Raw genomic sequence first — 24,488 nt, 5'->3', positions numbered from 1 at the left:
TCAAGCTCATTACTTCCCTATAGTGGCAAAGCAGAGATAAACCTCCCATTTCTTACCAGATTTTCACACACATCGTGATTCATTTGCCTAGCAATATCAAGGGCTGTCTCTCCAGCTTCATTCGCTGTTAAGAAATATCAGATGACACCAAATGAGTAATAATGAGAGCAACAGACTAAGCTCTATTGATATCATCATACTTTTAGGGACGGGGGAGAAATTTGATTCAGTTCACATATAAAGCTGAATCTTTCAAATTGACACTTTCCAAAAGAATATGGGAACTGAAACATGTCAAATTTTACATTTATCTGATTTTTTTGACTCAGTTCTCCAACCAAACAATGTTTACAAGAATGCATATATTAGGAGGAAATGTGCGTGGGAGAAATGAGGGGAGCTTGTCACAGCAGGAGGGGGAGACACTGCATGACTCTTCACTATCCTGATTCATCTCTGCCTCGTGATCTCCCTTTTCCCGCTTTAGCTTCTGCCTCTGGTCCTTGATTCTCTCTGCCACAGACTCTCCTAACTCACTAAGCCCTGTTGCCCCTTCAACCTCGGACACCTCCTCCTTCCAGGGCTTCTCCCTCTGACCACTCAGTGTCACCAATCCCTGGGCTCTGAGCCTTCTTCCCTTGGTAGGTTCCCCAGCAGGTTCCCCCCACCCCACCATTCCTCTGCATCCCACCAGTCTGTGACAAGTAAGCAGTTATTTCCCCTCCTAACTCAAACAATAATTTTTGTTTGGAAACCACTTACTGATTGTGATGTTGGCTCTGGCCCGGAGAAGGAGTTTTATGCATTCAGGTTTATTGTGAAGGCTGCAGTAATGAAGTGGGGTGTTGCCTTTAGAGGTCTGCTTCACCAGGCTCCCACTGGATGAGAGACAATTATTAGCCAGGCAGACTGTTTCCCATTTATAGAATACTTCATTTCTTTGATGGCTTAATTAACCAAGGACTGGAATCTATCTACCAATAACTCCCCCTTACTAACATTCACACTCCAGATAAATGTACATTTAGTCAGTGAGTCTAAGCAATGCAATGGTAATGCAATGAAGTATGGCTTGAATATGGGGAGCAAGTCTTGGGTTATGCAATTAAATACTGCTGAGAACTGGAAGAGGAAGAGGAAGAGATATACCTGGACCTTGCCATTACAGTGGTACCTCGGGTTACAAACACCTTGGGTTACAAACACTTTGGGTTACAGACTCTGCTAACTCGGAAGTAGTACCTCAGGTTAAGAACTTTACCTCAGGATGAGAACATAAATCGCACAGCGGTGGTGTGGTGGCAGCGGGAGGCCCCATTAGCTAAAGTGGTACCTCAAGTTAAGAACTGTTTCAGGTTAAGAACAGACCTCCAGAATGAATTAAGTTCGTAACCACAGGTACCACTGTACTGCCACAGATTCAACAGCAGCAATTGACATCACTTTGTTCTCTCCAACATTTCATGGGAGAGTTAGTGTTGCCATCACCACCCCTCCCCAGGTGTTGATAGGTGCCATTACACACACACATATTAAGCACACACACAGCTGATCCAGCTCTCCAAGAATTAAATTCTGTTTTTGTCCAGGGACTCAATCTTCTAATTAACATGACCAAATTAAAATACATGCATATAATTGTCAGCATCATTTTCAGGGCTGGAGACTCAGAAGATAGCACAACAGCATGCAACATATAGAGAATGCCTTTTGGCACACACCAGGCACAAATTCACACATGCATGCTCAGCACTGGATGACATGCTCAGCCTGATGATGAAAACGTCAGAAGAGCCCAAACAGTCAACACTTCTTCAAGTCCAAATAGCTTCCCTTCCTCCCCAAACAATGCAGAAGCCTTTTTGCAAGGAAATAGAGTGTGTGTCTTCCTACTCTCATTCAGGACCTTTCTGTTGTTGTTGCAAATAATAATAATAATAACAACAATAATAATCCCAAAACAAAACCCCTCAATAGTAGGTCTTGCCTCAATTTATCATGAGGCCTAGGGAGTCAGCTTACCTATTCTGCACCAGAAAATCTACAATATGCAAAGATGTTCGGTCACATACTAGAACCGCCAGATGGAGAAGTGTCTCGCCTGGCTCCTTTAAACAAAGAAAAAGAAGAAGACAAAGTGATTGTGCAACTATGTTTTGCTGCTTTCTTTGCTTATTGAAAAGTCCTAGCCATTGCTCTTTAGCATCAAGGAAATCACTTCCTGATGGCATTCATATCACTCTAAAAACTTCAGGGGAAGGCTTAGGCAGGCTCTTAATTGCATTTTGTAATCAGTTCCTGGCATAAACTTTGGGCTAAACTACATGCTATGTATTAAAATGTTTATATGCTGCAAATTATGCAGGCAACTCAAGACAGTTCAACAGCATATCCAAAAATATAATCTAAATAACCATTAAATAAATAAAGTACAGTGGATCTGCCATTATTTCTCCCTGACAGGGTTTTTTTTTAAAAAAGGGGGGGGAAGGGAGGCAATACTGTATATGAGATGCAAGAGGCAATGGGAGAAGTACATAGAATACACAGAGGCAAAGGGGAATATGACCCTGGGTGCCAAATGCTGAGTCAAAAATAATGAAGAGGAAACAACTGTGTGCTTTATTATGCAAGCAAAAGGCCTTGGAGAAACAGCCAAATAACTAAAGCAATGCTATTCAGTGACTCAGAGTTTATGAATCTCCTTAGTGTATAGCCTAGGCGCAAATACCTTCTTACAGGGTTCAATAAAACCTGTTCTGGTTGGACTGTGTGTGCTGCTTTCCTCCTGCAACATTGGTGTCATCTCTGCTAAAGTGTAGGTGTGCTTGTCAGCTCTTTGGGGCAGCAGAAGCCTCACCTGCCTGTACTCCAGAAGGGCCTGATTTAAATCCACCTTTTCAGCATATGCCTGAAGCAAGATAAATATATCCTTGTCTTTGACAGCATCCTGCAGATCCTTGAGCCTGGCAGCTGTGCTCTCTGTGGTCCTCCGAGCAACATACTTCCTATCAACATACTTGGAGATGATAAAATCCTTCCGGAGAGCCCTGTAATGGTGCAAAGCACAAATTGGAAACCATGGCTCTGATGGGGCATTTTGATGCAAAGCCAGCAGAAAAGCCGATGTCAAGAATAGCCTCTAAGTCAACAAGCAGCAAAAGTTCAGAACTTCAGTCTATGGGTAGAGACTATGGGCTTCACCAGATGACCTATTTACTGAGCATTCATCATGATTTGCTTACACAAAACCTACACGGTATTTAGGCTATGCCTGACCTCTATTGAGCATTTGTTCTGATTTGTTTGCAGGGTGGTTATACAACAATGCATTCATGTTGAATTTGTCCTGATTTGCTGACACGGCAGTTATAGATCTTCCTGTTTATAATTTGTTCATCCCACACATCTTAGTTAATTTCCCTGTCACTTTCCTAACTGCAAAAATATGTTTTCTTGAACAAACAAAAAATAAATAAATGGAGTCATTGTGACAGACTGCTACGATCCACTTTAACTGTGCAAACCTATATTCCTGAAATGTGCTAGAATTCCTCCTCCAAAACATTGACAGTCTAGAGGCAACCTATTCTTTTCTTTCCCACTCCCTGTTCTGGCTCCCCATCACATTGCTTTTTGCCTCTAATCACAGCTTCGGGTGGGAAGAAGAAAGACATTTTCAGAATTTTTCTCTGTGGAGTGCCAAATGTCACACCTGCAGATCCATAGAGCTAGAGGATCAGAAGGTCATACAGACGGATGGCTCTGGCCTTCTTATCTTAGAAATCTTCAACCCTGTTCTAGTACTCCAAAGTCAAGGTGCTCTTATCACTTGACAAAGCTGGTAAGGACCAGTTTAGGATATGCTTTATATTTTATGTAAAACATCTCACACCTTGCCCTTTCAGAAGCAGAAAATAAATCATTGTTTTAAAGTGTTCTCCGATAAGGGAATTAAGTTCAACATATGAAACCTGGCTTCTTTTTCCTTAGCCTAATTATTATTGGCTTGTGGTAACACAGAGACAGGTTTTTTCACTAGTGTCACCTTGCTGAAATACAAGAGAGGCCCATCAGTATTGGCATGCTGCCGGTTTTTGAAGTCACACCTGTTTAGACAAGCATTTGTTTGATCTTCTGCTTTAAACCTCCTGCTTTAATTGTTTTAATTGCTGTTTCAGCTCTTTTAATTGTGCTGTTTTAATAGTCTTGTCTTAGGGCTTATCTATACTTAACTGTCCTCTGTGCTTTCTCATCATGGTCCACACTTTAAAACTCTGTGTCTGAGCACTCTTTCTTTCTGCCCTGCAAAAACCTACGTACCCTTGAGTACCCCCCAGAAAAAAGCATTTACTACTACTACAGCTACACAACAGGGTTCCTATGTTTAACAGGGGTTGGGGGCAGGGTAGGCTAAAAAACTACCAGGATTTTACCAGGGGTCTTCCTATATACCTGGCTCTCTACATCACAACAGCAGTGCAGGAAAGTCTGTGTCCAGACAATCTCTAAAGCCCAAGTCCTCAAATGTTAACCTCATATCCTTATTACACATTCACTCTCTACTAATTTAACCCACATCATTTGTAAGATATTATGTCACAAGGAGTACAAGATATTCCTATAAATTAGTCAGGCAAAATCTACCTCTAGTGACACCATGCTGCCTTATTGTCTATCTGCTATCTTCTCCTACATATCTAAGAATGCACTCTATTAACATTGACAGTAGGACCTTGCAAACAGAGAGGTAGGACTTTTGCCTTCGTTCCCTGCTTTTACATTTCTCAACTGGATTATGGACTTGATGAGTCACTGGGTCTGACCAAAGTATACCAACAAAGTATAAAATATCTATATTAATAGATTCCATAGTTGCCATCTCTCACAATATAACCACTTAATGCACTGGATGTAATAAACCCTCTTTGAAAGTTCTTGCCACAATCAATTATAGACAATAAATCAATGGGTTTTGATTTGTTTTGTTTTGACATTTGGCTTGCGGTGTAATGTCCGAAATGTTTGTGCTTCTGCCACTGCCCACTCCCCAACACTCTTTCCCACTCACCAGAAAAAAACAGGGGGACAAAACAGAATTAAGATTATTTACATTGCACTATCAGTAGAAGGCTTTAGAGATGCGCTGGGAAGATTGGCTTCAACAATGTCATTAAACTGTGTGTTTCCAATATTCTTTGCCAACTGCAAAACAAATAAGATGTAATTTAACACACAACAGGAAATAAAAATATAGCTACGTCAATGCCAAGCATGTGCTTGCCCACAAGCTGCATCCTGGATGGGTCTTATGACAGAGAAAATCAGGTTAGAGTAGGAGAAATGTTGAACTATGGCAACATTTGAGTAGTACCTCTGTGTTATTTATGCCCTGCTTAGCTTAAATGTAAAGGAAGGAGTAAGGAGGAAAGTAACAACAGACACTGTGTGTGTGTGTGTGTGTGTGTGTGTGTGTGTGTGTATACACACTATGCATTTAAAGTACATTTAAACCCCATGATGCCCCCCAAAGAATCCTGAAAAATGAAGTTTGTCAAGGCTGCTGGGAATTGTAGCTTTGTGAGTGGCAAACTACAGTTCCCAAGGTTCTCTGAGGGGAAGCTATGTGCTTTAAATGTATGGCCTGGGTTAGCAGGCAAGGTGAAACCATGGTAACATCACAGAATGTGGCAGACCGCAAAATAATTGGGGTATTGAGGAAAACAGCATAATCACCGAAGGAATGTTGGAACCAAAACAGAGCTTATTAAAGAGGTGAATCAGTTGTACTTGGAAGGGGAAATGCCATCATGAACTTTGAATGGAAGGTGGTTGTAGTAGTGCAGAACACAGTCAGAACACCCTTACCAGAAGCTCTGAGGTTGCCAGTTTGTCCAAGGCTACTGACTGAATACGGGAATGATGGACACCCATCTCTCGGTGAATGCCAGAGCATTCAATGCAAATCAGGATTCCCAAATTAATGGAGAGCCAAGCTGGGTCTGTGTGGAGTAAGCAAGAACAAAACAGGTATTGTCACCTTGCTGAAGGTGATGGACAGTATGGTAAGAAATCTTCAGACTTTCACCTCATGGAATGTTCTCAACACCTCTGAGGGCCCTCAAAAATGTCAGTGGAAGGGGTGAACATTTGCTCAGTTCATTATAGAACAATTATCTTCAAAGCTTCAAACACATAAAAATGAAATGAAATAATAGGATGCTTAGTGAAAACTAATGACTTCCTAAAAATCACTGCAACCTCCCCATCCCCTGCCCACATGCCCTGGGTTGCTGTGCGAAAGAGAAACCTGGCAGACAAGCAGCGGCAAAAGAGACCCATCTGCCATGTCCAACAAAATCTCTTGCCAGGACAATTCCTCCATCCACGATCACGTCGTGGATGGCAGTGGTCTTATGAATCATTGACCTGGCATTGACCAGACCCTGAGGCAGGGATAGTCCTCAGACAATGACAGTCCTCAATAATGACATGATCTGGTCATAGCATAAGTCCTCCTTCTGCTCGTGATCACTGAGATTGGGTATCCCAATGCATCCCCCTTTGTAGAACCTGCCCCAGCCATTCAGGGTCAAAATGGGAAGTAGTTCAGCTGTCTCCTTTTGCACCTGATGCTGAGCAGTCACAGCACATGCTGTTTCCTGGCATGCGCTTTATCTCCTTGATGATAGCTCCGGTCAGGTCGTCCATGCTGCACTCTTCCCTGCCTTGTGCTTGTTTGAATGCCACGTTGAGAGCCTCTTCTTTACTATTGCTGAGGACAGAGACCCATCTGCAAGGCAGAAGGAAACTGCTGTCAGATAAACTGAACTTCCTCACCCTTTCAGTCGGCCTAGGCCTCTGTACTGTGGACTGCATGCATGGCTGCAAGTGGAAGTAAATCGAAGCCACAATCTGTAAGGAATCCAAAGTAAATACCTTCCCCATGCATGCCACTTCCTTAAGCAAAGGGATGCAAGGCAACAGATGAGCTTGAAGATGGCACTTCAAACCACACTATGATGTTGTTAGGACACTTTGCTAAGATGGAAGATGCTGGACCCATAAGCAGAGGTCCCACCTGCACCTGGGCCACTATAGCAGGAGACTGCAGTTCCCATCATTCCTGACCACTGACTGTGCTAGATGGGGCTAATGGAAGTTGGTGTCCAACATCTGGAGGGCCACAGGTGCCCCATTCCTGCAGCTGGGGGATGCAGGCACACATATATCCTTGTGAGTTTGGTAGGTATAATGTGACGGAGGTCAGCCTCCCCCTTCAAATTCAGTCTCAGTATATTTTGTTTTGTTTTTTTAAAAGTCTACAGGAAGAATAACAGAACCATGCATAATGTGTAGTTCTGCTCAAAGCCCTGTTAATAGATCAAAAATAAATGGTTGGGGCTTTCCCCTAACATGATAAAACAATAAACATAGGAGAAGTGTCACCTGTTGCACTTTTCCAATCCACACAGGTCTTAAGGGCTCCATCCCTCCTCCCCAATACTTACATGGTACATTCCTGTTCGTCCTCTGCTAGAAAGTGGTATGTTCGGTTATCTGAAATAAACACACACACACACACACACACAGAGAGAGAGAGAGAGAGAGAGAGAGAGAGAGAGAGAGAGAGAATTTGTTTTAGAAATATTATCAGAACACAAAATGATCCCACGGAATCTCCCAACAAACCATGAGCTGTAAACCAAGGTTTGTTTTTGATTTACCACTCATGGTTAATTAGGAGGTGATGAAACATGAGCCATGGCTTGGCCCTAGGTTGCACAACTGCAGCACAGCTGGGGAGGAGCAAAATGCTCTGGGGACCTGCATGTTTGCTTATTCTCACTAAACCATGATTAGGCTTACATTATGTGTAAATGAGGCCAATGGCTAACCAAGGTCACCCAGTGAGAAAGGAATGAAATTCAACGATAAGGTAAGGTTTAAGATGCATTCCCTCCCCGGACTCCTACAAAAAAAACCCTCTTCACCTGTACCTTTCCTATGAAGCACTATAGAAAAAGGGTGCTCTTTGAAATGCTTCCTCAGAAAATGAGGACTTACGTGAAATAAGATCAAAGCACTTCCTGTCATCCACGTTTGGCTTCACTTGGCAAGTGAGCAAATTCAGCTTGACTGGAGTGCGATTTAGCTAGGTGATGAAAAAGAAAAGAATATTGTAAGTCAGTTTCAACACTGTCCTGCTGCACAACCTGCATACAATATGGATTATGCACATACGAAACAGAAATCAGGTGGATCTCCACTACACACTCATCATTCTAATCACCACTAGACCAAACACTGGGGTATGAAGAGCAATAGCAAACATTGTCCAGAACCAGGAAAAACTCACTCCTGACCCCTGGGATAACAAGTACTTCTTTTAAAGGGATACTTCCTGTTTCACTTTTGTAGGGAAGGTGAGCTTTGGAAGTACCCTAATAAAGTTATTGTACGTAACTGGTTTCTGAAGAAGCTTATTCTCTAATCCATCTACGCTGAACAGGTTCTAAGACGAAGGCTGATGCCTACCGTGCTGTGTGAGATGGTCAGGTAGCCATACCTGACTGTGCATTTTCTCTTCTGCCAGACCTTTCTTAAGCTGAAAGTTAAAGGTAACATTACATTAAACAGAAAGTCTCAGGTGGGAGACCCAACCTGTCAAATACTAATTCCAACCACTTCACTAGGGTAAGTGCATCAAAGGGCATGATAGAAATAAACACGATGGCTGTCATCCTAAATTAATTTACAGAAGTTCATGGGAGGAGTGTCTACTGTTGTTTTCCCCTCTTACACTCACAAAAGTCTCTCCGGAAGACTCACTTGAACAAGCATCTTAGTGGCAACATCACATCTCTTACTTAGCCCTTGTTACAACTACATAGGATATTTCTAAAATGACATCAGGTTATGTATAAACATGACACAACTCAGTCTGCCAATTTTTGTGAGGGTAAGGCATGGACCTTTCACCAGCAGCATAACAAGCAGGAATTCAGCACCACATGTCCCTCTTCTCAACATGGAAATGCATGATGAGAAATTTCATCCACTGAAGTTTGGCTTGTTCGGTAGTTGCTTGTTTCTTTGTTTTGTTTATTTATAATCTGCCGTGCCATATAAAATCTTTCCAGGGCAAGCCTGAAGAGTGATTTGGTTCACATGTCACATTAAATCATAGTTAAAACAAACAAACAATGGTTTAATGTGAGCACATGGTGTGCTGGTGCATGCTGCTGAAAGGGTAGACACTTCTCTACTCTTTCACTACCACTGCTGGGAAGCAAGCCAGAGTCTGTTTTGTCATGCTGCCCAAATCCAGGTTTGTGGTTTGCTTCTCTCCAAACAAACCATGAGCAGTGAAACTAAGGCTTGCTTTTGGCTTGCTACTCATGGTCTGTTTAGAGGAGAAAAATCATGAGCCCAGGTTTAAATATCACAACAAGCCAAACTCTGGCTTCTTTCCTGGCAGAGTGGTAACAGCATGGGTGCAAGAGGAGTAGGCAGAACTTTTCAGCAGCATGTGCCAACACACTGTGCATCCACATCAACCCATTGGCTGCTTTAAACTTTGGTTTAATGTGATGTGTGAACCAGACCTATGAATGTGGAGAATGCGGCTGAGTTCAGGTTCTGCTTGCAGGCTTCCCATAAGCATCTGGTCTGCCACTGTGAGAACTGGACTTACATGAACCATTAGCCTGATTCAGCAGGCTCTTCTTATGATTTTGTTGCTGTAAACTGAGCTCATAAAATATATTTGCAGTTGCCAGATCTGAAGTGGTTTCACTTACCCATCACTTTTCTTAAAGAGACTCCCAGATCTCTCTGTGCCATACTGCTTATTTCCCTGTAACTGGTGCATGCTGTATCTCAATGGCTTGCTAACAGAATTCTGTTGGGAAACAGAACAGGTTTGCAGCACTTTGTAGTTTTTCTCAAGTACAAATCTAATATTGGCCCAGGGTTCAAAAATCCAAGCTTCACGCCCCTACAATTATTCCAAACCTCTGTTCACATTCACCAAAAACATTTGTGAAATAGAGTTCCTTATTTTCTGACTCCAGCACACTAGAATTTTAATGTAAACCCTCCCAATTTGCACATTCTGAACCAAGATGGAAACTGAAACACAGCTATCTCTCAAAATCTGTCCAAATTTTGCAATGCAGATCTCAAACCAAACAAGATACACAGAACTGCACATATTAAGGGAAAGTGTGCACACAAAATGAGCTTATTATGGAAGTAACATGGAAAAATACATATTGGGGAAAATTACTTGCCCAAATCCATATCAATGGCCACGATGCATACAAAATATGTATATTAGGAGAAATGTGCACAAAATTGCATGAAGATTTTTGAGTACTTTTTTTTTTAATCACACTGATGAGGAAACTGAACTTAAGACTGAAACAATGTGGAGCTAAGGGAAACCAAATTAGCTAATTCATCCATCCCTATTCCTAGGCAAAAGGAGGTGCTCCCTCACCAGTTTTACCTCTTTGGGCTCCAGCTGCAGCGCTGCTTTCAACTGATCGCGAAGAGAGCACAACTGCTTCTTCTCCTCATCCTGCTTGGCCTTCATCTGAAAGGGCAGCGCAACAAACATTCCATCAAGCAAGGGAGTTCTTCCATCTGCTGCTAAATCCCTTCAGTAGGCATTTCCTTCCTGTTTTTACATTCTGCACTGAGTAACTCTGCTATGTATACTGCAGAGATGGGGAGGCCGTGGCCCTCCAATTCCCAAAACAGTTCCCAGCCAGCTTGGTCAATGGTCACTCCCAATGGGAGCTATTGTCTAACACCAATATCATTTGGAGGGCCATAGGCTTCCCACACTTACAAAGACTAAAAGTAACTAAGGCTGATCACCACTTGCACAAGTCCCTGCTTAGATTTTCATGTGCCTACACTTTTAGGCCACATCCAGTTCTGTCACACTATTATAGTGCTCTTCTATGGCTCCACATGGCTGACAGGAACCAGTGCAGTTGAAAAAACAAGATATGCATTTTGTATTAATAATAGTTGTGTCCTCTGCACCTGAACAGAATATCACAGGGCAGTGACCTGACAATGGGTATTTTCTGCTTCTCCTCCTGCACTGTATAATGCCTCTTCTTCTGTCATACATGGAGCAGCAACCATCAATTGTTTCAGAAGTCTTGTCAAGACTTACCTTTTTGCCTCTTCCTGGCTCATAACATTGGAACCTGTTTTACATGTTTGAATCCTCTCATTTTCTGTTTTATTTCCTTTTATGTGTTTATAATATTGCTGTTTTATTGGTTTTAGTTCAATGATATTATACTATGCCTTAAAAGCAGTAGACATGGTGACAATATTATTGTGAAGGGGGAAATACATAACATTTGCCTATTCTCCTGCTGTAGCTTTTATTATTTGATTATGCTCTGATTTTTAGATAGCTTTTGAGTTTTTGGTTGCTTTCATTTAATTCTGTTAGCCAGCTTAGATCCTTTGTAATGAAAGAAAGGCAGGATATAAATCTTTTAGAGCACAATCATTTACCTGTCTACTCAGAAGTAAGCTCCACTGAGTTCCATGTAACTTACTTCAGGGAAAGTGTGTACTGTATAGAATTGTAGCCCTACAGTAAGGGCCTACTGTGACTTTATCCCAGTAAGCATGCATAGAAAAGTATCATGCTACAATGAAAAGTGATCTGAGAATGATACAAAAATAATGACCATTCAAAATCTCAGGGTGCTCCAGACCACCAGCAGTTTGTCCAAATGACTCAGGTGCATATTGGAACTTAAAGTTTGCACAATTTAAGTGGATTGAAGTGCTCTGTCACCCCAACACAAGAAATCAGCTTAAAAGCCAACAGAGTTTTTGTAGTTTTGAAAGTGATGTGGAAATGCATAGAAAAGTATGGGATAAATGACTGATTATAACAGGAAGACATCTAAACACTCAACAAGCAAATCAGGATGGATGTTCATTGCCTTTTAACTACCCTGTTAAAAACCCCCACACAAAACAAATGCTCCACTACCTATGGATGAATGAGGAATCAACAGATTGTCTGGAGGAGCCCTGACATATTCTCTAGTGCTGCTGTATTCAACTAATGTTTACTCAGACTAGACACACTGAAATTAATGGACCTAAGTTAGTCACGACTATTAATTTCAGCAAAGTCTGCTCTCAGCAAATGTTAGTCGAACACAACCCTCTGAAACTGATGAAGCATACTCACACTCTGAAGCTCAGGGGTAAGATTCTCTATAAACTGTTTGTGCTTCTCTGTTGCCTTTAAACATGCCTGGAAAAAACTGTCAGAAAAACATTGTGGAACAAAAGTAGAAAAAGGATATTCCCAGTTCCCAACCCAGAGGCAAAGCACAGCCATCATAGCTAGTAGCCACCGACACCCTTTATCCTCCATGGATTTGTATAATCCTCTTTTAACACATTCTGAGTTGGTAGTCATCACTGCCTCCTGTGCGAGTGAGTTCCATAGTTTAACTATGCACTGCGCAGAAAAGGGGATTCTTTAATCTGTCCTGAATCTTCCAACATTCAACTTGGTTGGACAACAACAAGTGTTAGTGGTATGAGAGAGAAAAACTTTATCCACTTTATCCATTCCGTGCACAATTATATAAACTTCCATCACGTCATTTCATACTCACTTTTTATCAGAAATATAAAATGCAAGCTTTCCTCATAGGGGAGCCACTCCACCCCCTCAATCATTTTGCTTGCCCTTTTCTGAGCCTTTACCAGCTCTACAATGTCCCTTGGAGGTATTCAAAAAATGGTTGTATAATCCAGGGCTTAATCCAGATTGGAATGTTCTGGAACTCCCTTAAGGCTGGGATGGGACCTTTTTTGAGTCTGGGGGCTGCAGTGGAAAATTGTAAGGGGCTACATTTCATAAGCAAGCAGGGCCAGAACCAAAAGTGGGTGAAATTGGGCAGCGCAGTATCACACATCTTGAACACACAGGCACAATCACACAAGTTACTTAACACAGACATATACTTAAGGGCAAGGCTTAAGGGTTGTAAAAATTTAACGTGGGAAAGCTCTGCTATGGGGAAAGAAGACTGTTCAGAATAAAAAAAAAAGGTGTGTGGAGAGAGAGATCTCACGCACACTATAAATGAATATCATAAGGCTCTCCTACAGAAGCTCATGATGTAATACTGTTGGGATGCTCAAGAATTTATTGCAACGTTGTGAGGAATGAGAATATAGGAAACTGAATGCACTTACTTGAACTGGGAGTTGCAGTGATTGATGTTGTTCTGCAGCAAGTCAACTCCTTTCTTGGTGTTAATCTCATTCACTTTAATTAGGTACTGGAGAGAAAGTGAACAGGGACCTGCTGAGTTTACTTATTTTGTTTTGTTTACTTAGGCCTCCTCTGCTCAAATAGAAAACAATCTTCTGCAGTGATTTGTTTTGTTTAAAAATGCTTCCCCCAAATTACATGACTTTTTTTTTTTTTTGTAAATCGTACCCTGCATCATTAGCATAATTAATTTGCTACATGATCTATATAATACACTAACTGTTCTTCAAAGACAGCACAATAAACTGGCTAAGATCTAGATTTCTTGTAAGCAGAACTCAAAGGAAGTTCCTGCTGCTGGAAAGTGATGCTGGTGGATATGTTGTTAAGATATCCCTTTAAAAGTAAAGGACCCCTGGACAGTTATGTCCAGTAAAATGCAACTATGGGGTGTGGTGCTCATCTCACTTTTCAGGCCCAGGGAGCCAGCATTTGTCCAGACAGCTTTCTGGGTCATGTGGCCATCGTAACTAAACCACTACTGGTGCACGGAGGACCGTGACGAGTGCCAGAGCAGCACCTATATAACCACATTGCATTGTACCAAAGGGAATACACTCTCTGGGGGAAGCATTGCATTTCGCCAGGTACAAAACACAAAACATTAAGACTTTAAATGCTGGAAAAATCTGATATCCTGAGCCACAATCCTGAAAACTGCACAGAAACAAAATAGAGGTTCAGTGCCGAGGGCCTTCTGGTTGTCCCAGGGAACCAGGCAGAGGGTCTTCTCGGTAGTGGCACCTGCCCTGTGGAACGCCCTCCCCCCAGATGTCAAAGAGAACAGTTACCAGACTTTTAGAAGACATCTGAAGGCAGCCCTGTTTAGGGAAGCTTTTAATGTTTGATGCTTTACTGTATTTTAATATTTTGTTGGAAGCTGCCCAGAGTGGCTGGGGAAGCCCAGCCAGATGGGCGGGGTATAAATAATACATTATTATTATTATTATTATTATTATTATTATTAGCACACATTTATTGTAGAGAAATGTCTTACACCCAGACTCAACTTCTGTTTGTACTGTAATATTTTTTTTCTAGGTTGGGCACAATATCATGTAGGACCTATTGTTTCATTCCATCAACAATGAAAGTAAAATCTTTAGCAGAGGAGAATTCCTTCTTAAAAAAATTATTGCATCTACTTGGCCTGCAAGTGCCCTGCTTATGGAGTTCAGAGATGCTTCCTTTTTCCTAGATGAAGTAATAGTTTGCAACTATTATTATTATTTACATAACAATTCAAATAATCTGATATGAGTATTTGTCCTATAAAGGGAAATAGAAATGCAGGAAACGATAGGAAGAAGCACTTTTTCACCTGCCCCACTCACCTCACACATGTGTAACTGGAACATCCTTCGTTCCTTTTCCATCTCCTCAGCAATCTCCCCTCCTGCAACCTCTGTCCGCACCATCCCATACTGTTTTGCCAGCTCTCGTTTTTCCTTCTCTATCTTTGCACTGAAATTTAGAAAGAGACAGTATTTATTAATGGCTGTGTGCAGGTGAAACAATTCCAAGTACAGAAGTCCAAGAATCATTGACTTAAGAGGAAAAGGCCAACTTACAGTTTGCTCTCATAGTCTTTATATGCTTTCTCAAAAGGCTTTTTAAAGTCCTATCAAGAGACAAAGAAACTAAGACTTAATAAATCTGGTTGTTGTTTTATTTCTTCTTCCCTATTTCAGTCCTTTCAAGACTCCTCATATTTCATACAGATTGCTAAACTGTTATGCTGCCCTATATGGGGTGAAGAGAATCAAACCTTTATTTTCCCTGCCTGCTATTTTCATGCTTTTTATAGTGTATCTCAATACTTGATCCCACAGGATTAAAAAAATTGAAAGAGAGCCATTTGTGCCTCCTTGAAGTTCTTGGAGGAAAGGCAGAATGCAAATGTAAAAATGAATGAATGAACAAAAATCTAAGCAATCTCACCGTAATAACAGGACAGAAATGCATTTTTCAGCATCTATTTACTCACCCCTTTAAAGTCTCCCTTTATCAGTGAGTCCAGGGAAAAGTGAATGTTGTGATACAGGCTCAGCAACTACAAAAAGAGAGAGTTCAATATATAGCTAGCACTAATGGCTTCTTCATATTATTGAGTGCTCTTCAGCAATAGATGATAATTTCAGGCATCATTTTCATTTAGAGAATACAATACTGCAGATTTAGGGCTTTGTTTGCTTGTAACAACCTAAATAAAAACATACAGATCCAACTGGCACTATAGGAATGCAAAAACAAGTGCAACAAGCAGGCAATCTCAATCTTTTGAGTATTACCCCAAACTCCTAAAGCATCTCTGCAGTCCAGTCCAAAACTTTACAGATCTCCTCAGAGGCAATGTCTTTTTTCAGAGATGCCAAACCAATTTCAGTAAAGGAAAACCAGAAGGCCTTTTGTATGAGAGGCATTAACACCAAATAGCCTAGTCTATTTGATATAGCAAAACACCAGTAATATGTGGCTTATAATTCCACCTAGTCCAGACACCTGCTGGAATCTGCTGGATCAGCCCAGTGGCCCATTTCTCACAGGGGACGTCATGGAGGTCCTTGAGCATTTTGTACTTTAGAAATGTGTGTTGTATTTATGATTTTTATTGCAAGCCCCCTTTGGAGATCCATGTTTTAATTGAAAGGTGGGGATGGAAACATTTAAAATATAGTAGAACAAATAAAGCAAAAATAGTTGCATTATTGTTTTAGCTTGTCAAAAAGGAATGGGAAAGGAGGGATCAAACTGTAGGCTTATTTGCAAGCCCTAATTTCAGTAAGTAAAGGCAAGGTAGCCTTTTGAGATTCTCCCATGGCCTTTGCTCTTCTCCTTAGGGCTCGGAAGGGAAGACTGACACCATTGACCATGCCCCTGTCATCATGCTTCTGTTTTTCAGACAAATCTGTGGGTGCGGAGAACAGTTTCATACCAGGCTCTTGACAGCATCTAGCAGCTCCCGTGAGAATGAAGCAAAGGTGATGAAGGCTTCAGCTAGCTTCTCATCACTGTTGTTGTGATAGTTCCCTGAAAACCTCTCCTGGGTAATAATGTGAGCTTCTAAGTGGTTAATGAGATCTGCAGAAGCAAAATTTGTTTGAACATTCATGTACGCCTTTCTGAAACAAACAAACAAAATTCCCTAAAATGATAAAACAGTGAGCTATCTGTTTGACTGAATTAGCAATGAAAGCCCTGACACATTAATTCAGGAGTAAGTCAAGTGGTTATGGTTTGTTGAGTTGCTTTCTTGCTAATAATCAATAAATTATGGAGTGATATTTTCTTAATGGCAGCTATTAACTACAATTTGTTTGTACGTGGCAAAAGAAAGGTACAATTTGGGCAGAGTCAAATGGAGGAGAGGGGCAGATGGAGAGAGCTGCCAATACGATGAAGGATTTTGACATTGTGCACCTGCTGCCTTTGGGAACCTGACCCAGCTGCAGGACCAGCAATTCTGCAACCGGTTTTTAGGAATCCATTTGTTTCCAAGGAACTCTACTTGTATTATTTTAAAGAGCTGTTGTAAAGATGACACCCCTGGATTTCACATTGCTCAGGGAAGTGAGGAACATGGGGAACTACTGATACAGTGGTACCTCGGTTTAAGAACAGTCCGGTTTAAGAACAATTTGGTTTACAAACTCCACAAAACCGGAAATAGTGTTCCGGTTTGCAAACTCTGTCTAAGAACAGAATCCGAACGGTGGAAGGGCACTGGTGACGGGAGGCCTCATTAGGGAAAGTGCATCTCGGTTTTAGAACGGTTTCAGTTTAAGAATGGACTTCCGGAACAGATTAAGTTTGTAAACCGAGGTACCACTGTACAGAATTCTGATCATTGGTCTGTCTTGCCTATGCTGCCTGGCAGTGACTTTCCAGAGTTCCAGACAAGAGTCTTTTCTAACTCCATCTGGAAAAACCAGGAGCTCTGCCTGGGACCTTCCACATGCAAGGAATGTGCTCTACCATTGTTGCCAAATTATAAAGATTTTGTTATCATTTTAATGTGTTATCACACATTTTAAAATATAGGGTAATGGTTCCCTGCATGGAGTATCCTAAGCACAATATAACTTGTTGTGAGTAAAGTTTTTGAGTGTGCACACATCAATAATGATGATGATGATGATGATGATGTTGCACTCCACCCCAACCTCCAAGCGGTGCTTACTCAGGGTTCTGTTTCCTTGGAATGAGGGACAGCACTGTCTGTAGTGTCTTTAGGATATATGGTTTAGTAACACATATGTACAACCTGAGCCTAAAATGAGGGGGTTCACAGCATAGCTGTCAAGTGTCCCTTATTTGAAGGGACAGTCCCTTATTGATGGATGTCCCTTAAATGTCCCTTAAATTATGTCCCTTAAATTTCAAAGGAAGCAGCTCCTCTCCCTCCCTCCCTGCCGGCCAGGGAGGATGGATGCTCCAACTGTGTTGCTTGGCTGTGTTGCTCACCCAATAAGAAGTCTAAGAACGACTGGGGGGTGGAGCTTGCATGCCTTGTGTGTGGCTGGTTAATGCAAGCTGAGGAGGCTTTTGAATGCTGGACACCATTTTGTTGCACGTGCTGCTGCAAACTTTGCAGTGCAAAGCCAGGCCGGGGAGCCATCTTGAGGCTGCATAGGCCTTGTGGTGCATGTGATTCAGATTCTATTCAGTTGAACCTCTGGTTACAAAGTTGGTTGGACAGTGTTCTCGAAGCTACCAGCATGAGTTTGAGCAGACTGCAGGAGGACAGGAAGATAGGAGTGCCTGGAACAGGTGAGGCTGCAGGTCCCTTATTTTGGCTGCAGGTCCCTTATTTTCAAATCTGTAAATTGACAGCTATGGTTCACAGCATTCAAACTTCAAAAGATCTTGCTTCTCCCATAGCCACAGCTGTGGTTTCTAGCAGAAATCTAGCATGGCTCTCCCTCTCCAGCTTCTGCCTGCAGACTGCTTTCCTCTCTCACACACAAGTGCCCTAGCTTTTGTATTCCAACTACCAATTAAGTGAGGGAGGGGGCCCACCCATTTGTTCTCTGGCACAGAGCAACTTGATCCTTATGGCCATTAACGCACACACAAAAAAACCCTTGCCTGACTAGTTCAACAATGAGATCCTCCAAGATATTTTAACCCTTGCTGGTTCCATGACCCCAGGAATTAGAAGGGACTCAGGCATCATGCAGATTAACCCCCCACAACTCACAACGATATTATTAATGCAGTATGCCATTTAATTGCCCAAGTGGCTTGCAAGTTGTTTACAAAATCAATTGCAAAAATATTAGCACACATATCTAAAATATTGTTATAAGTTTGAGGTGTTAAGGTATATGCCAGGCTCCTCTAATCTCTGGATCCAGCAAGTGTTAGAATTTAATCAAGGCTTTTAATTCTTGGAATAGTCAGGCTAGCCACCTGGTGAGGTGATAACCTGGATGACAGGTCATGAAAAGGGAATAAGGGGCCAGGCACAAGATGGCAAATGGGTGGAGCCCCCTCCCTCAACAAATGAAGTCAGAGTTTAGAGTGGAGAGTTGGAGCAGTAATGTGACCCAGAATCAAAGCAATGCAGAGAGAGAGAGAGAGAGAGAGAGAGAGAGAGAGAGAGAGTGAGTGAGTTATGCCAAATCTCTGCTTGAATCCAAGGTTGCAGCTATGGGAGAAACAAGACCGTTTTGGGGTGTTGATGCTGTGAAACCCGCCCCCCATCATAGGCTTAGGTATATATGGGTAAATAAACCATATATCATACAAGCACAACACCACAGTCTCCACTGTGACTCATTCCAAAAGGAAACACGAACCCCGAGTAAGCGCCTGGAATCTCACAACACTAGGAGATTGGGATGGCACGCAACAATGCAATAAAAGAAATCCATTAAAACAACACAACAATTAAAAGAACAAATTAGAACTATTAAAACAGGAGGCTCCGGTCAGGAGATTAGGGAATGCTTGTTTAAACAGGTGTGTGTATGCATAAAAGCAAGATGTGTCTTTCAAGATCTCATCCTATCAACTACATCTATGATTGCCAAATTCTGTCTGCAACCCTATACATACTTGCCAAAGAGCAGTTATTACCATTCAATTAATTTAACAGGATTTAATAGGACTAGTAGACATGTATAATATTGCATTGTAAGACTCTGAGAGGCATCGTCTTCCTATAAGAATTGATAAGTGGACACTGGTAAAATTAGCCCTTCTAAGCAACCCTTAAAGGTACAGGAAAATTCTCAGGGCCTCTGGGTTGGGCAGCCCATACCACATCCCCAATGACAGTCTGACCTTGTCCAGTTGTGTGCTCTGCTTTCACAGCTTTCCTCATTTTTTGCAGAACGATTCGATCAGAATCTAAAGCCTAAAGGCATTAAAGAAAAAAAGAAAAGGACATCCTAAGCACAAGCTGCTCTCCCAAAGCAAAACAAAGTTTATAAATATGCAAAAATTATTATACATGATAAGGTTATATTTTTCTAGGTGCAAAACAGAATTCAAGTTGCCCCAAGGGCTACTGGGATAAACAAACCAGTAAATGACCACTCTCCTCTATTTGGAAAATCAAATCATGTTGGTCTTCTATATCACGTCCAGCTGTATACCCACCCCATTGTTTTGAGGAGGAACTCTGGATAACTCAAAAGCTTTGTGCCCCTCACCATCATTACTTAACATTCTAAAGCTGCTCTCTTGAAGTTGTGGATGTTGCTTTCGATATTCCTGCCTCTCGTGCACACTGAGTTCATGCAACATTTCCGTTTCCTGATGTGCAAGCTTTTCTTTACAGCCCTCAAACTATTCATATTTCCAAATGGTTTCCTGTTTCCAGCTTTTCATTTTATCTTAACATACTGCCCTAAGGCTCTTTTACTGTTTTGCGGGTTCTGCTAAACTGCATTATGCAAAGCTTGATCAGGCATCCTGGCCTTTGGATGTCGCTTCACAAATGAGTCCAACATTTGGAAACTGAAGGGCAGATATGCAACGGATTTCATAAGAGGAAATGAGAAGGTGAGAAGGGCAGAAATGGTTTCAAGTTAGTCAGAGGACAGTTTGGTGGTGGCTCCCACACTCCTACACAGATAGCTGTGAGATATAATTGCATTTTGAAAGGGTGCCCTATAGGAACATAGGAAACCAGATCAACGTTGTCTATATTGACTGGCAGGCAGCTCTCCAGGTTTTCAGACATGGGACTGCTTTGAGAGGCTGAGATCTGAAACTTGGACATTTTGCATGCTCTACCGCTGAGCCACAGCTCTTCCCTTATAGATGGTAAGAACAATGTGGTTTAGTTAGTATCAGAGCAAAGCAAACAGATAGATCACATGGACAACAGTGCAATTTATTTATTTCTTTTAACACCAACAGTGCAATCCTATGCATGCTTTCTTGCCCCATTTTAGCCCTAGGTATACAATTGCCTTGCTTGCCAGTCTTCTAATAAATGCAAAGTTGCTGAGGGCAAGGACTTAAGCCACCAAGCCACTGAATAGGGATGAGAATAATTCCGAAGGCAATTTTATGTCCTAGGTCACTGTGACAAAGGGGCAAGTCAGCATGTCTTAGGATGTGCTTTCTCCTAGGTGACTTTGGTACCCATGGAAGGGGCCTTCCTTTGGGTTCCTTCTGTCAGTGAGGAGAAATCTGACAAGATATCAAGTAGAGGCTCTTGCCTGCAACATAGCTATGGAATCTGTTCCCCCAGATCTGGTCCTTCGGTCATTAGAAGGCAAGTGAATACTGCCTGTTTAGAAGAAGTGGTTTCTGTTAATTTCATTGGCTGGATGGGCAGTTTTGTATTGAATAAAAGTTCCCCTGAAGCTTGTGCTATTTGGTTTTTCAAGCTCATTTATGGGAATTGGTTGTTCTCTGTTAATCTCTATGGACATTGTGCAAGCTGTTTTTAGCTTCCTCTTTTGAAGGAAATGTGGGGGTACAAATCCTTAAATAAATAAAAATAACTGCACCCATCTTCGCTCCTCAGTTTGTCTATTTCCCTGCACAGAGTGAGGAACACCCAGCAGCAAATTCTCCTCGTGGGATCCCAAGATCTCCCCCTCCGCTTTGGCTTCGGCCCAGCCGCCACCACCTCCTTCCTTGAACCCTCTCTTACCTCCTCTAGGCTGTAAACGGTATTCCTGCATTTGCCCATGTGGCTGGAAAAGGAGGAGGTGGTGGGAGAGCTGAGATCCTCTTGGGTCTGGGAGATAAAGTCCTGAACAGAGATAAACTCAGGCATCTTGCTTCCTTAACGCCTCCTTGCAGATCAGATCCAGAGAAGAAGCAGCCTCAGACTGCCAGGCCACAGAAAAAGGGGAACTCAGGATTGAGAGGAAGCAGCTAAGGGTAGCTGAGAAGGCCACAAACACCAAAAAGGCAGAGCGACGGCCGCTGTCCCTCCATGTCCACAAGTTGCAAAGAGCTGGCCTCTTGCCACTGCTTCCCTGCCCCCAAACACACACACAATACTACTCAGAGTTTGTTAAATACTGTTTAACATGGGAGCCGACTGCTAGGGGCTGGGGTCCCTTCAGCCTCCCCAATAAAATATTTGAGGGGACTCCCACCCAAAAAAGTTGATTCAAATGGTGTGTGTGTGCCATGTCTAGTGATTGATTATGTGGGGTGGGGCTTACCTGCCCCTCCCCCCAATATTTTATTCAAGTTGGCACCCCTGACTGTTTCTGAATCCTCACTGAAACCTAGTAATTCATTCTCTCTCTCTCTCTCTCTCTCTCTCTCTCTCTCTCTCTCTCTCTCTCTCTCTCTCTCTCGGAGTAGGGTTATTCATTATGTTTACTACTTGAACAGCTACATTCTGTTTAAACCATCCAGTCCTACTTCAAATATAAAGAATCAAAATATGGGGGAGAAGGAGAGGCCTTGAAATCACCCATCAACACTTAGTACCTGAATAGTACAGACCAGGTTACCTGGTCACAATTTTCTCCACTATAGTGAGGTGTATTGCATTTCTAGTCGGCTGCTTAACCCTTGAGTTGCTTTTTAAGCTTAAAACTGCTCACCCTCAGTTGCTTCTTCACCTGCAGGGGAGATAAACACACACACACACACACACACACACACAGAGAGAGAGAGAGAGAGAGAGAGAAGATACGGGAACCCCAGAGCTTCATCAGAGTTTTAATTCAAAATTGTTAGAGGTCACAAGGTCACAGAAGGCCAATCTACTTTTTCAAGAGCACAAGTAAGTTGTTGGACTTACACAGTGTCCCCCCCCCCCGCACAATTGCCCCAGCAGAGCAGATCGGCATTTGGAAATTTGCCTCTATGTGTGAATCACTCTGGTTGTATATATATATATAAAAAAATCTGTAGAAATATGAATTTCTGGGGAAAAACACCACCCTGTAATTTGCAAAAGTGGCAGTGTTATTTATTTTTAAAGTGCATGTAATCTTTAAAGAACAGCAAAAATCATGTTATATCAATGTCATTATTTCACAGGGTAAAAAGACACAAGCAGCATTTCAGCTAATACAGGCAATATGGCGGCGGGGCGGGGGGGGGGCATTACCTTTGTCCAAGACAGTTTTCTGTTGCCAAGACAACACATTTTCTTTGCTCCAAAAGTGCAGTATGTTGCTGGGAAAATCGAATCGTTTTGCTAGATAATGCTGAATAGTTCTTCACACCATGGGGTTGCACAAATGTCAGAGGCACCTTTTAGGCAGCGCTTGCAATGCTTAGGAGTAACATAACCCTACTCCTTATCCCTCCAATCTGTGATTTATATATTTACAAATATCATTTGATGGATGAACTTGTGATCTAGCTGCCCTGCTCTACTAACAAAAATGGAAAACAGCACAGCTGTCTCTCACTTCCAAACATGATGGCATGTATACTGCTTATTGCACTAGAGTGTAGGGATGGATGAGAAATGTGATCCGCATTTTAATGCAAATTTAGCAAATCCACATTTCTCAAACCAATACATTAAGGAATGGGGAACTGCCAACCCACAGACCAACTGTGAACCACTAGGGGTATCAATTGGACCTGCCAGGCAATTCCTAGCAAACCACACCCACATACCAGACTCATATGATATGGAGACACAGACAGCAGTGGCATAAAACTATAAATTCCCTTTCCATTTTGCTAGGTTCCCATGCTTCTATATCTATTGCTATAGGTGGCCTCTTCTTATTTTCTTCTTAAGTGACAGTTGATTGCTTTAGCTATAAAGAGTTGCAGGGTCATAGAACAAGCATACCATCTTAAGAGCTAATGAAAGGCAAGGCGTTTAATGAATAATTCCTAAAGGCTCTTCAGAGATAATTGTCATCACATCACAGATGTGAGCAGGATGCCTGACTGCCTAAATATGGACAGTCTCTTCCCTTACTCTGACAGTTGCATTTTCAAAGTGCTCCAGGCACAATCAGCCAGCTGCACATGCTCCTTAAAGTCTTTGGCACAGAAGTCACTGTTATCTTCCTTTGTCAAGTCCCAACTTGGGGAAGAGGACAGAAAGCACTGTCTTTAGCCGTTTATTATCTTCTCGCTGATGTATCCCGGCATTGTGTAGAGAATGAGAACCAAGAATATGGTCAAAATTGCAATAATAAGTAGTGCAATTATGTACTTCTTGTACCGCTTCCAAATGAAGAAGACAAACGTCTTCATGGGATTCACAAACCAGTTGAAGGATGTTTTTGGGCGGCTGGGGAGAAAAGAAAGGGCAAGACTCAATGCAGGTTTGGACAAGGGTGTAGCAACAAAGTTAATGTTGGTAGCACATAGCTATCTCCACCCCCCAGCTGATAATAGGTCAATGCTCACAGTGAAGACAAGTCAACCTATACTTGAATGCCTGGAAATCCAAAGGTCATTTTGCATTTAATCAGCTTTCCCGTAAATAGTGCGTTCCAACAATATTAATGTATTCCCTTTAATTCACAACAGTACAAAGCAGGAGTGGGAAACCTGTGGCCCTCCAGATGCTGCTGGACTACAACTCCCATCATCCCTGGCTGATGGCCATGACAGCTGGACTGATGGGGGTTGGAGTCCACAGATTCCCCCATCCCTAGTATAGAGCAGGGGCTTCCCATAAGCTTGAATGCTTCCCATAGGCACCTGACCACCATATAACAGGATGCTGCATTAGACGGAC

At 42.1% G+C, this 24,488-nt stretch overlaps 2 protein-coding genes across 8 annotated transcripts in view; both read right to left on the bottom strand.

Moving 5' to 3' along the window:
- Positions 1 to 22,571, bottom strand: part of LOC309371594 (arf-GAP with SH3 domain, ANK repeat and PH domain-containing protein 1-like) — a 35,929-nt gene extending 13,358 nt beyond the window's left edge. Inside the window, exons 1-21 of one of the 6 annotated variants that reach the window (XM_081914394.1) lie at positions 22,372 to 22,571; positions 21,459 to 21,639; positions 19,631 to 19,703; positions 16,278 to 16,423; positions 15,330 to 15,395; positions 14,914 to 14,963; positions 14,677 to 14,806; positions 13,264 to 13,349; positions 12,242 to 12,317; positions 10,505 to 10,600; positions 9,804 to 9,904; positions 8,539 to 8,608; positions 8,068 to 8,155; positions 7,512 to 7,560; positions 6,630 to 6,793; positions 5,869 to 6,002; positions 5,114 to 5,205; positions 2,861 to 3,050; positions 2,023 to 2,108; positions 763 to 878; positions 57 to 124 (exon numbers count right to left, since the gene is read on the bottom strand). In XM_081914394.1, coding sequence (XP_081770520.1) covers positions 57 to 124; positions 763 to 878; positions 2,023 to 2,108; positions 2,861 to 3,050; positions 5,114 to 5,205; positions 5,869 to 6,002; positions 6,630 to 6,793; positions 7,512 to 7,560; positions 8,068 to 8,155; positions 8,539 to 8,608; positions 9,804 to 9,904; positions 10,505 to 10,600; positions 12,242 to 12,317; positions 13,264 to 13,349; positions 14,677 to 14,806; positions 14,914 to 14,963; positions 15,330 to 15,395; positions 16,278 to 16,423; positions 19,631 to 19,703; positions 21,459 to 21,584 — 2,007 coding nt within the window. In that variant the 5' untranslated portion in view covers positions 21,585 to 21,639; positions 22,372 to 22,571. The other 5 variants (XM_081914396.1, XM_081914395.1, XM_081914397.1 and 2 more) reach the window with 5 other exon arrangements.
- A 155-nt stretch (positions 22,572 to 22,726) lies between these two features.
- Positions 22,727 to 24,488, bottom strand: part of LOC309372751 (fer-1-like protein 4) — a 61,175-nt gene continuing 59,413 nt past the window's right edge. For both annotated transcript variants that reach the window (XM_081916586.1, XM_081916585.1), the window contains one exon: positions 22,727 to 24,035. In XM_081916586.1, the coding sequence (XP_081772712.1) occupies positions 23,855 to 24,035 (181 nt within the window). In that variant the 3' untranslated portion in view covers positions 22,727 to 23,854. The remainder of the gene's footprint in view (positions 24,036 to 24,488) is intronic.

Source organism: Podarcis melisellensis (genome assembly GCF_964234715.1).
Source record: "Podarcis melisellensis genome assembly, chromosome: 6".
Taxonomy (NCBI): Eukaryota; Metazoa; Chordata; class Lepidosauria; order Squamata; family Lacertidae; genus Podarcis; species Podarcis melisellensis.
The sequence above is the reverse complement of the archived record's forward strand: the minus strand, read 5'-3'. Positions and strand labels throughout refer to the sequence as shown.